The sequence below is a fragment of the Diceros bicornis genome, chromosome 5 (genome assembly GCF_020826845.1).
Source record: "Diceros bicornis minor isolate mBicDic1 chromosome 5, mDicBic1.mat.cur, whole genome shotgun sequence".
In the NCBI taxonomy this organism is placed as follows: Eukaryota; Metazoa; Chordata; class Mammalia; order Perissodactyla; family Rhinocerotidae; genus Diceros; species Diceros bicornis.
Window position 1 is genome coordinate 40,246,939 of NC_080744.1, and position 12,332 is coordinate 40,259,270.

General features: G+C 39.8%; 1 protein-coding gene across 6 annotated transcripts in view; it reads left to right on the forward strand.

The window, feature by feature from the left end:
- STARD9 (StAR related lipid transfer domain containing 9) overlaps nt 1–12,332 on the forward strand; it is a 114,557-nt gene that overhangs the window by 96,468 nt on the left and 5,757 nt on the right. For 5 of the 6 annotated variants that reach the window (XM_058541357.1, XM_058541360.1, XM_058541361.1 and 2 more), the window contains 2 exons: nt 68–251; nt 639–1,011. In XM_058541357.1, the coding sequence (XP_058397340.1) occupies nt 68–251; nt 639–863 (409 nt within the window). In that variant the 3' untranslated portion in view covers nt 864–1,011. Of the gene's footprint in view, nt 1–67; nt 252–638; nt 1,012–1,140; nt 1,144–12,332 lie in introns of those variants that run through there. The other variant, XM_058541363.1, reaches the window with a different exon arrangement.

Below are 12,332 nucleotides of genomic sequence, written 5' to 3' on the forward strand. Positions count from 1 at the left end.
GCAGGCAGGGGCCATCACCCACCCACCATATTAGAAGGCATCTTTCCACCCCTATGGTCTTTCCCAGGAGCCAAGGGTCGGCATCAAGGTCTGCTCACCCACCCTCTGACATAGAGCTGATGCTACGAGAATACCAGCGGGCCCGTGAGGAGGCCAAGGTGGAGATTGCCCAAGCCCGGGACCGACTGCGGGAGCGGGCTGAACAGGAGAAGCTGAGAATCCGCCAGCAGATCATCTCCCAGCTGCTGAGGGTGTGGAGTGGGGCGAGCCTCTGATTTCAGAGTAGATCTGGAGCCTGGGCAGACCTCAGACTGCGTCAGCCTCCGCAGGGCTGCCTCTGAGTCTTGGGACGTAGCATTTGGAGGAGGGTGTTGGACTCCCTTTGCCAGCTCAGAGCTGTGCTTACTCTCTCTTTACATGTCATCCTCATCAGACTGGCTCCTGTCCCTGGGTCAGAGTCGGGGAGGAGGCGGCTTTGGTATATAGTTGGGGTGAGGGTGTGGGGAGGTGTGAGGGTATGAGGCTGAGGTGGGAGGTGATGGGAGCTGGAGAGGGGAGATGTGTGGTCTCGAGGGCGGTGGGGGCATGGGTAGTGAGGATGCACCAGAAGCTGGTTGATAGTGGTCTGTCCTTCCCAGGAAGAGGAAAAACTACATACCCTGGCCACCTCCAGCTCCCTGTGCACCAGCTCCAATGGAAGCCTCTCCTCTGGTGTCACCTCTGGCTACAATAGCAGCCCAGCCTTGCCAAGCCAGCTCCAGTCCCCAGACAATGTGAGTAAGCAGATGCTAGGCATGAGCCAGGGGCCAGGATGGCTGAGGCAAGAGTTTGGGCAGGAAGTTCTGCCTCCTGGAGGCCAGTGATGACATGAGCCCTTCTCATGTACCATAGCCTCTGGTTGTCTCCCTCTCCCTGTTTATTCACTCTTTCAACAAGTGTTCAGTTTGTAGGCCCTATTTTAGGCACTGGGGATACAGCAGCGAGCAAAACTGTTCTTGTCCTTAAACTGACTATTAGAGGGATAAATATTAAAAAGCTTATTTTATGATTATTTAATTATCATTGCATAAATTCTATGAAGAAGGAGCGCTAAGTCAGTGTAAAACAGGGGACCTGACCTAGTCTGGAAGTTCAGTAAAGGTGGTCTGAAGAGAGTGCATTTAAACTGAGACTGGGGGCCGGCCCTGTGGCTTAGCGGTTAAGTGCACGCGCTCCGCTACTGGCGGCCCGGGTTCGGATCCCGGGCGTGCACCGACACACCTCTTCTCCAGCCATGCTGAGGCCGCGTCCCACATACAGCAACTAGAAGGATGTGCAGCTATGACATACAACTATCTACTGGGGCTTTGGGGGAAAAATAAATTAAAAAAAAAAAAAGAAATTTGAGACTGGAAGGGTGAGAGAGAGTTAACTCAGTGAAAGCTAGTGCTGGTGGTGTCGGGAGAGATGTGGGGGCAGGAGAACAGCCTTCCAGGCAGAGGGCCCAGCAAGTGAGGCTTTGAGGGAGGAAGAGTTTGAGGAACTAAAAGAAGGCTAGTGTGGCTGGACTGTAAAGAGTGAGGGGAGAATGACATGAGAAAGGACTAGAAAAGGCAAGATCACATAGAGTCTATTGAGAATTTGGCCCCTTTCTAATCCATCTGATCATGTTACTTCCCAAAAGCTGCTGAAAAGCTTTTAAGCAGGGGAGCGGAACGATGAGATGGCAAGAGCGGCTCTGGGTAGACCTGTTAATGATCATGGCAAAGCCAAGTGAGACAGTGATTGCTTGGGTTAGGGCACTGCCAGTGAAGGTGGACAGATGTGGATGCAGTGAAGAGAGAGCATCCCAGGACTCGGTGACTGGCTGGATGTTGAGGGAAGGGAGAGGGACAAGTCGAGAACAACATACACTTTTGTCCTGAGCACCTGAAGGGATGGTGATGTCGACAATGATGGGGGCACTGGAGGAGGACAGGCTTTGTGAGGAAGAGCGGGAGTCTAGTTTTGTGTTTACTGGGTTGAAAGTGTCTGTGAGAAATGCAGGGGAGCAGTTGGAAATCAGGCAGTTGGAATACAGATCTGGAGCTCAGAGGTAAGATCTGGCTGAGGATGTAAAATTTGAAATTCATTTTATAAGTAAAACTTCATATAGTAAAAAAAAAAAAAGTATCCAAACAGTAGCAAAGGACATACAATATCAAGTGCGTCTTCAAGTCTCCTGTTTGCCCTCCTCAGAAGCTATCGTCCGTCCTATCTTGGTGTATATTTCCAGAGACAGTCTGTGCATCTATAAGAATATATCTTTTTGTAAAGCATGTGAGTGGAAGCATGCTGTACCCACTTTGTCCCTTTGTGTTTTTTCCCTAAGAACATTTTTTGGATATCATTGCATATCAGTAAACCTAGTGCTGATTCATTTTTTTTATTTTTTATTTTTTTTTGTGAGGAAGATCAGCCCTGAGCTAACATCTGATGCCAGTCCTCTTTCTTTCTTTCTTTTTTTCCCGAGGAAGACTGGCCCTGAGCTAACATCCGTGCCCATCTTCCTCTACTTTATATGGGATGCCACCACAGCATGGCTCGACAAGCAGTGCGTCGGTGCGCGCCCGGGACCTGAACTGGCAAACCCCCGGCCGCCGCAGTGGGGTGCGCACACTTAACCGCTTGCACCACTGGGCCAGCCCCTGATTCATTCTTTTTAACAGTTGAATAGTGTTTCTTTTTTCCTCTTTTTTGCATGCTTTTATTTATTTATTTATTTTATTTTATTTTTTTAACGTTTAGAGTGATCAATTTTCTTTTTTTTTTAATGTTTTTTTAATTTATTTTATTTTTTCCCCCCAAAGCCCCAGTAGATAGTTGTATGTCATAGCTGCACATCCTTCTAGTTGCTGTACGTGGGACGTGGCCTCAGCATGGCCGGAGAAGCGGCGTGTCGGTGCACGCCCAGGATCCGAACCCGGGCAGCCAGCAGCGGAGCGCGCACACTTAACCGCTAAGCCACGGGGCCGGCCCTTTGCATGCTTTTAAATGTGATGTTTTGTATAGACATATATTCACATGGTAGAAAAGGCAAAAAACATACACACATATAAAGGTGTGTGTTGGTCTGCCTAGTCCTTCTCCCTCACCCCACCCAAGGAAACAGTGGTGTTTTGTGGGGGAATCCTCCTATAATGTCCTTATGCATACAAATAAAGCATATTATGCCACCGCTCTGTACTTTATTTTTTTTTTCCACTCAGTATATCTTTGAGCTCTTTCTACATGAGCCTGTAGAGAACTTTCTCTCCTTTTTTTCATTGCTGCATAGCCTTCCATTGTAGAGATGCACTGTAATTTATTTAACCAGTCCTCCACCTTGGGTTTTCAATCTTTTGGTGTTATAAACAATGCTGCAGTGAATAACTTTGTGCTTGTACTATCATTTCATACATGTGCAAATATATCTGTGAGATAAATTTCCAGGAGTGGACTTGTACAAAGAGTAAATGCATTTGAAATTTTGATAAATAGTGATAAATTTTCCCTCACAGGTGTGCTAATTTATACTCCCAACAGCAATAGGTGAGAGTCCACCTTCCCCCACACTCTCACAAACATTGGAAATGTGTGGATGTCGGCTGAGCCATCTGTTCATATCCTTTGCTCATTTCTCTATTTTTTTCTTACCAGTTTCCAGTTCTTTTTTTTTTTTTTTTTTGTGAGGAAGATCAGCCCTGAGCTAACATCCATGCCAATCCTCCTCTTTTTGATGAGGAAGACTGGCCCTGGGCTAACATCTGTGCCTATCTTCCTCCACTTTATATGGAACACTGCCACAGCATGGCTTGAGAAGGGGTGCGTCAGTCCATGCCCAGGATCCGAACTGCGGGCTGCCAGCAGCAGAGCACACGCACTTAACCGCTACGCCACGGGGCTGGTCCCCAGGAGTTCTTCATATATTAGCAAGACAGTCCTTTGCCTGATGTGAATTACAAATATTTTTCCCAGTTCCTCATTCGCTTTTGACTTTGCTTGTGTTTGGAGCCATTCAGAAAGATTTATTTATCGGTTTTCCTTTTTTTTTATTTATTTTTTCCCCCCAAAGCCCCAGTAGATAGCTGCATGTCACAGCTGCACATCCTTCCAGTTGATGTACGTGGGACGCGGCCCCAGCATGGCTGGAGAAGCGGTGTGTCGGTGCGCGCCCGGGGCCCGAACCTGGGCCGCCAGCAGCGGAGCGCGCGCACCCAACCGCCAAGCCACGGGACCGGCCCATATCGGTTTTCCTTTTATAGTGTTTTGAATCACTATGTTTTGAATCATAATTAGAAACACATTCTCCGTTCCAAAGTTATAAGGAATTTCTCCTGTGGTTTCTTCTAGAACTTGCCATGTTTTATTTTTCATATTTAAGTCTTTGATCCATTTGGAATGTATATATAGAATGAGATATGGATCTGACTTTGTTCTTTCCAGATGGGTATCCAGTTGTCCCTACGAGGCTTGTTAGATAGTTCATCCAGACAGCTCATCTTTGCCTCACCAGTTTAAGATGTCAACTTTTCTTGTAATGTATTATAATGTATTCTACTACCCATTGCTTTTCTTTTTCTGGGCTTTTCCAGGGTATTCTTTGTTCTTTATATGAAATTTAGGATCAGCTTGTCTAGTTCGACTATAAAACTTCTTAGTATTTTTAATGGGATCATGTTAAATTTATGAATCAACTTAGGGAGAAATCATATCTTATGCTGTGGAATTTCCTAACCAAGAGCATAGTAGGTTCAAGCTTTGTTTTTGTGTTTTTAACGTTTCCTTCATATGTCTCTCAAATTTTTTGACAGATTTATTCTTAAGTGTTTTATCTTTTTTTGTTACTGTTGTAAATAGGTTTTCTCTTCCTTTATATCTTCTATCTGGTTGTTATTCTGTATGTATGAAAGCTGTTGATTGCTGTGTATTAATTTTGTGTCTGTATTGTTTTTGGTCTATTCTCTAGATCTTCCTTGCAAAAAAAAAAATTAATTAATTAAAGTTTTTCTTCTTAAGTTACACTAGGCACATTTCACATGCTCAATAATCACATGTGGCTAGTGGCTACCATATTGTATAGCCTGCTGTAGATTTTTTCAGGTATACAACCACATCATCTGCAAACAGTGATCATTTTACCATTTCCTTTCTAATTTTTGTACTGCTATTTTTTTCCTCTTTTCTAATTGAATTACCTAGTATCCCAGCATAAATAAAATAGTAGTAATGAGAGTGAGCATTCTTGTCTTTTTTTCTGTGTGTGTGTGTGTGAAGAAGATCAGCCCTGAGCTGACATCCAGGCCAATCCTCCTCTTTTTGCTGAGGAAGACTGGCCCTGAGGTAACCTCTGTGCCGATCTTCCTCCACTTTATGTGGGATGCCGCCACAGCATGGCCTGACAAGCAGTGTATCAAACCTGGGCCACCAGCAGCAGAGCACGTGCACTTAACCTCTACGCCACGGGGCCAGCCCAGCATTCTTTTCTTATTCCAGGCTTTAGTGGGAATGCTTCTAGTGTTTCCCCATTTAAGCTGGATGCTAGCTTTTGAGCTGAGATAGATATATTTTGCAATACTAAGGAAGTATCCATCTATTCCTATTTTATAGAGTAGTCTTATCCAGAATGGTTATTTCATAGTCTTTGGAGATGATCATTTGATTGATTGATTTGGGGGCTAATATTGAACCATTCTTGCATTGCTAGAATCAATCCTATAATACATTATATACTTATGCATATGATATATTGCTATTTTTAAGGTACTGTCAGAGTCTGCTAATATTCTATTCAGGATTTTGCATCAATATTTATGAGTTTTTTTCTGTAGTTTCTGTTTTTGCAGTATATTTCAGGTTTTTTATCAATGTTATACTCCTTTTATACAAAAAATAAGTGGAAGTTTTATTTCTTTTTCAATGGTCAGGAATAGTTACAAAGGTAATGGAAACTTTATACCTATTAAATTGTCAAAAATTAGAAAGCCAGGTGATGCCAGATGTTGGCAAGACTTTGAGGATATAGAAACCCTTATAGGTTCTTATGACCCAGCAATGCTTGCAAAATTTACGAGGGAACATGTATGAAATTGTTTATTATAAAGCATTATTTGAAGTGGCAAAGAGTTGGAAGCCATTAGAGAATCCATCACTGAGAGAATGGATAGGTAAAATGTGGTCCATGTACATATGGAATACTACACAAGAGTCAGAATCAACACATTAGATGGATACCTAGGCAAAGTACTGAATGAAAACCCTATGAAACAGAGTGAGGTATAACACAGGACTATTTGTATAAATTAAAACTGTATATACACAGAAATCTTTTTGCAAAAACATATACAAACAAAAAGATATGCCCTAAACTCATCAGAAAGATATAAGGTGGGTGGGAAAGGGAAATGAGGATGAAAGGTTAAAACATTTTTAGAATTATCTAATCTTTTAAAATTTGGTATAATTATCCTTTGAGACTGACAAGGCATGGTGTTTGGGGAGATTAGTTCTTTGGAAAATGGTCTGTTCACATCGGGGGTTGGCAAAGTATGGCCCTTTGATGAGATCTGGCCTACTGCCTATTTTTGTAAATAAAGTTTTACTGAAATATAACCTCACCCACTCATTTATGTGTTGTCTGTGGTTGCTTTTATGCTACTACAGCAGAGGTGAGTAGTTGCAGCTACTCAAGTGGTCCACAAAGCCTTGAATACTTACTATCTAGCCCTTTACAGAAAAAGTTTGCCAACCCCTGGTTTCAATTTTCCATCTCTTCCGGAGTCCATTTTAACTCTAATTTGTTAATTTCTACAATTTTTTAAATTAATTCCTTTTTTCCTGTGATAATTTCTCAGTCTTTCCTTGTCTCATGGTCAGTAATTTCATAGAATGTTTGCTGTTTTTTCTCATGATTAGAGTATGTTTATGCTTTTTTTGGCAAGAATATCATAGAAATGATGTGCCCTTCTCAGTTGGGATTGCCAGATAAAGCAAAGAAAAGTACAGGACGCCAGTTAAATTAGAATTTCAGAGAAACAAAAAATGGTGGTGTAGTATAAGTATGTCCCATGGGATCCCTTATCCTCAATACATTATAGCAGAGGGTACCTGATGTCAGTATATCTTCTTAGTGATGTTAACATTGAAGTTACAGTGGCGTCTGGGATCTCTGCACTGAAAGTTACTATTTTTCCCTTTATAATTAATAAACATTTTGGGAGAGATACTTTGAGACTATGCAAATATTTTATTTTTCCTCAAACTTTCACCCACTTATTTTAGCATCTATTGTTATATCTTGCCTGAAAAATTTATTACTCTGGTGTTTTAATGGCAATTTTGTATTTCCCTCATTTCTTCTACATTTATTAATTGGAATTTTTCTGTAAGGAAGTGTTATCCCTTCTCTCCCTATTTAATTTATTCAGTTATTTATTTTGTTCAGTTTGGACTCATAAATATTTCATTCTATGAATTATAATCTAATACTATCGTTAATTTCATTGCTCAGATTGTTCAAGATTTCATTATTTGGAGTTCTTTCAGATTGGGTCCTATCCCTTTTTAACATGCCCATCCTTTTTTTGAGCACTTCCTTACTTTAGTTCATTTATCTTTTTGTTGTTATAATTTATTGGCTTTTAATTATATTCACTTGTATATCCATCACCACAATCAATTTTAGAACATTTTCATTACCCCAGAAATAAACCCCATGCCCATTAGTCATCACTCCCCAAACCCACCATCCCCTACCCTAAGTAACCACTAATCTACTTTCTATCTCTATGGATTTGCCTATTCTGGACATTTCATACAAATGGAATCATACAATATGTGGTCCTTTGTGACTGGCTTCTTTCACATAGCATAATGTTTTCACAGTTGTTTTAATTTCCTAGGATTGCCATAACAAATTATCATAAACAGCATGGCTTTAAACACAGAAATTTATTCTCTCATAGTTCTTGAGGCTAGAAGTGTGAAATCATGGCATCTATAGGGCCATGTTCCCTTTGAAAACTCTGGAGGGAGAATCTGTTCCATGCCTGTCCCCAAGCTTCTAGTGGTTGTAAGCAATCCTTGCCATCCCTTGGCTTGCAACAGCATCACTCCAGCCTCTGCTTCTGGCATCACACGGCATTCTCCCTGTGTCTCTGTGTCCCTGTGTTTTCACATGGTCTTCTTATAAGGACACCAGTCATGGGATGTAGGGCCCACTCTAATCCAGTATGACCTCATCATAACTTGATTACATCTGCAAAGACTCTATTTTCAAATAAAGTTATGCTCATAGATGCCAGGGGTTAGGACTTCAACGTATCTTTTTTGGAGGACAATAATTCAACCCACAGTAAGGGTTCATCCACACTGTAGCATGTATCAGAACTTCATTTTTTATGGCCAAAAATATCACATTGTATGATTATATCACATTTTATTCATCTACTCATCAGTTGGTAGATATTTAGGTTGTTTCTACTTTTTGCCTATTATGAGTAATGCTGCTGTGAACATTCATGTACAAGTTTTTGTGTGGACATACGTTTTCATTTCTCAACCTAGGAATTGGATTGATGGATCATAGGGTAACTCTATGTTTCATTGTTTGAAGAGCTGCCAGACTGTTTTTCAAAGTGGCTGCACTATTCTACAAACTCCCTACAAGTCCCACCAGCAGTGTATGAGCAGTGTATTTCTCCACATCTTGGCTAACACTTGTTATTACCTGTCTTTTTTATTATAATCATCCCAGTGGATGTGAAGTGGTACCTCGTTGTGGTTTTGATTTGCATTGTCCTGATGGTTAATGGTGTTGAGCATCTTTTCATGTGCTTATTAGCCATTTGTAAATTTTCTCTGGAGAAAGGTCTATTCAGATCTTTTGTCCATTTCCTAATGGGGTCATTTGTCTTTTTATTATTATGTTTAAGAGTTCTTTATATATTCTAGTACAAGTCCCCTATTAGTTATATGATTTACAAAAATTTTCTTCCATTCTGTGTTGTCTTTTTACTTTTTTGATGGTGTCCTTTGAAGCACAAAAGTTTCTAATTTTCGTGATGTCCAGTTTATCTAATTTTTTTTTGTGGCTTGTGCTTTTAGTTTTATATCTAAGAAACTTGCCTAACCCAAAGTCACAAAGATTATACCTATATTTTCTTCTAATTTGAATAGTTTTAGTTCCTACAGTTAGGTCTTTGATCCATTTTAAATTAATTTTTGTATATAGTGAGAATTAGGGGTTGAATTTTTTTCTTTCGCAGTTGTCCCAGCACCATTTGTTCAAACAACTATTCTTTCCCCCATTGAATTGTCTTGGCACCCTTGTCAAAGATTAACTGACCACAGATGTCTAGATTTATTTCTGGACTCTTAATTCTGTTCCATTGAATTATATGTCTATCCTTATGCCACTGTCTTGATTATTGTTTAGGCCTGTAGTAGATTTTGAAATCAGGAAGTGTGTGTCCTCCAACTTTATTCTTTTTCAAGATGTTTTGGCTATTCTGGGTCCCTTGAATTTCCATATGAATTTTAGGATCAGCTTGTCAACTTTTGCAAAGAAGTCAGCTGGAATTTTGATTGGGATTGCATTGGACCTATACATCAATTTGGGGAGTGCTGCCATCTTAACAATATTAAGTCTTTTGATCCATGAACATAGGATATCTTTCCATTTATTCAGGTCTTCTTTATTTTCAACGATGTTTTTTCCACAATGTAGTTTTTAGAGTATAAGTTTTTCATTTATTTTGTTAAATTTATTCCTAAATATTTTATTACTTTTGATGATATTATAAGTGGACTTGTTTTCTTATTTCATTTTTGGTTTGCTCATTGCTACTATACAATTTATACAGAAATACAATTTAGGGCTGGCCCCGTGGCTTAGCGGCTAAGTGTGTGTGCTCCGCTGCTGGCGGCCCAGGTTCGGTCCCGGGCGCGCACCGAAGCACCGCTTCTCCGGCCATGCTGAGGCCGTGTCCCACATACAGCAACTAGAAGGAGGTGCAGCTATGACATACAACTATCTACTAGGGCTTTGGGGGAAGAAATAAATAAAATTAAAATTAAGAAATACAATTTATTTTTGTATATTGATCTTGTCTCCTTTACCCTTGTTGAACTCATTTATTAGTACTAATAGTATTTTAGTAGATTCCTTAGGATATTCCACAAACAAGAACATATAATCAGCCTTTTTTATTGTTGTTTTCTTGCCTAATTGCCCTAGCTAGAATCTCCAGTACAGTGTTAAATAGAAGTGGTGAGAGCAGACATCCTTGTCTTGTTAGTGATCTTAGGAGAAAACCATTCAGCCTTTTACCATTAAGTATGTTAGCTGTGGGTTTTTAATAGATAATCTTTATCAGGTTGAGGAAGTTTCCTTCTAGTGCTAGCTTATTGAGTGTTTTTATCATGAAAAGGTGTTGGATTTAGTCAAATACTTTTTCTGCATCTATTGAGATGATCATGTGGTTTTTTTCCTTTATTCTATTAATATGGTTTATCACATTGACTGATTTTTTGTATGTTGAACCATCCTTGCATTCCTGGGATAAATTCTACTTGGTAATGGTGTATAATCCTCTTTATGTGTTGCTAGATTCCGTTTACTAGTATTTTGTTGAGGACTTTTGTGTCTGTATGCATAAGGGATATTGGTCTCTAGTTTACTTATGATGTCTTTGTCTGGTTTTTATATTAGGGTAATCTGGCCCCATAGAAGTTGGGAAGTGTTCCCTCCTCTTCTATTTTTTGGAAGACCTGTGAAGGATTGGTGTTAATTCTTCCTTAAATGTTTGGTAGATTTCACTAATAAAGCTATCTCATCTTGAAATTTTCTTTGTGGAAATTTTTTTGATTACTAATTCAATATCTTTACTTGTTAAATGTCTATTCAGACTTTCTATTTCTTCTTGAGTCAGTTTCAGTAGTTTGTGTCTTTCTAGGAATTTGTCTGTTTCATCCAAGTTATCTAATTTGTTGGCATATAGTTGTTCCTAGTATTAATTTATTTTTATTCTTTTTTCATTGATGTAAATATTTAAAGTTAAAAATTTCCCTCTGAGCAGTGCTTTAGTTGTATCCCATAAGTTTTCATATATATATATATATAATTTTTTAAATAGTAATTTTGCAGTTTCACTTTGTATTTCTTCCTTGCTCCAACTGTTGTTAAGAAAGAGTTTTATAAAACTTTTTTGGTAGGGCTGCCCCGTGGCTTAGCGGTTAGGTGCATGTGCTCTGCTGCTGGTGACCCGGGTTCGGATCCCGGGCACGCACTGATGCACCGCTTGTCCAGCCATGCTGAGGCCGTGTCCCACATACAGCAACTAGAAGGATGTGCAGCTATGACATACAACTATCTGCTGGGGCTTTGGGGGAAAAATAAATAAATAAAATTATAAAAAAAAAAACAAAAAAACTTTTTTGGTAAAAAGCCCCTTGTGTTTTCTGATTTTGTTATTAATTTTTAGTTTGCTATGTGCTGAGGGAATGTATGATTTCAGAGAAAGTATGATTTCTATTTTTTGTATTTATTGAGGGTTTTTTGGTCATGAATATTCATTCCATGGGCATCTAAAAACTGTTGTATCTTCATTATGTAGTGTGTGTTTTCTTTGCTTCGGGGGTGTATATGTGTCTTCTTTCTGATAATTTGAGGTTTGTTTTTTTTTAATTCTTTTCACAATCACTTTTGTATCTTTAAATTTTTTTTTTTTAATTTTTTTTTAAATTTTATTTATTTATTTTTTCCCCCAAAGCCCCAGTAGATAGTTGTATGTCATAGCTGCACATCCTTCTAGTTGCTGTATGTGGGACGCAGCCTCAGCATGGCCGGAGAAGCGGTGCGTCGGTGCGCGCCCGAGATCCGAACCCAGGCCACCGGCAGCGGAGCACGTGCACTTAACCGCTAAGCCATGGGGCCAGCCATAAATAGTCTTTATTTCTTGATTTAGCAGTTTTCTTTTCACTCTGGCTATAGAACATGAGGAAATCAGTATATTTCCACCTTCTCTCCTTTTTTCTCTTTACCTTTTTTGTTAGAGTATCTCTACATTGTTTTTTTTTTTAAATAAATTTATTTATTTATTTATTTTTTCCCCCAAAGCCCCAGTAGATAGTTGTATGTCACAGTTGCACATCCTTCTAGTTGCTGTATGTGGGACGCAGCCTCAGCATGGCTGGAGAAGCGGTACGTCTGTGTGCGCCCGGGATCTGAACCCCGGCCGCCAGAGGCAGAGCACGCGCACTTAACCGCTACGCCACCGGGCTGGCCCTCTGCATTGTTTATATTTGCATTCAGAGTTGTTCTAGTTCTTGTGCTA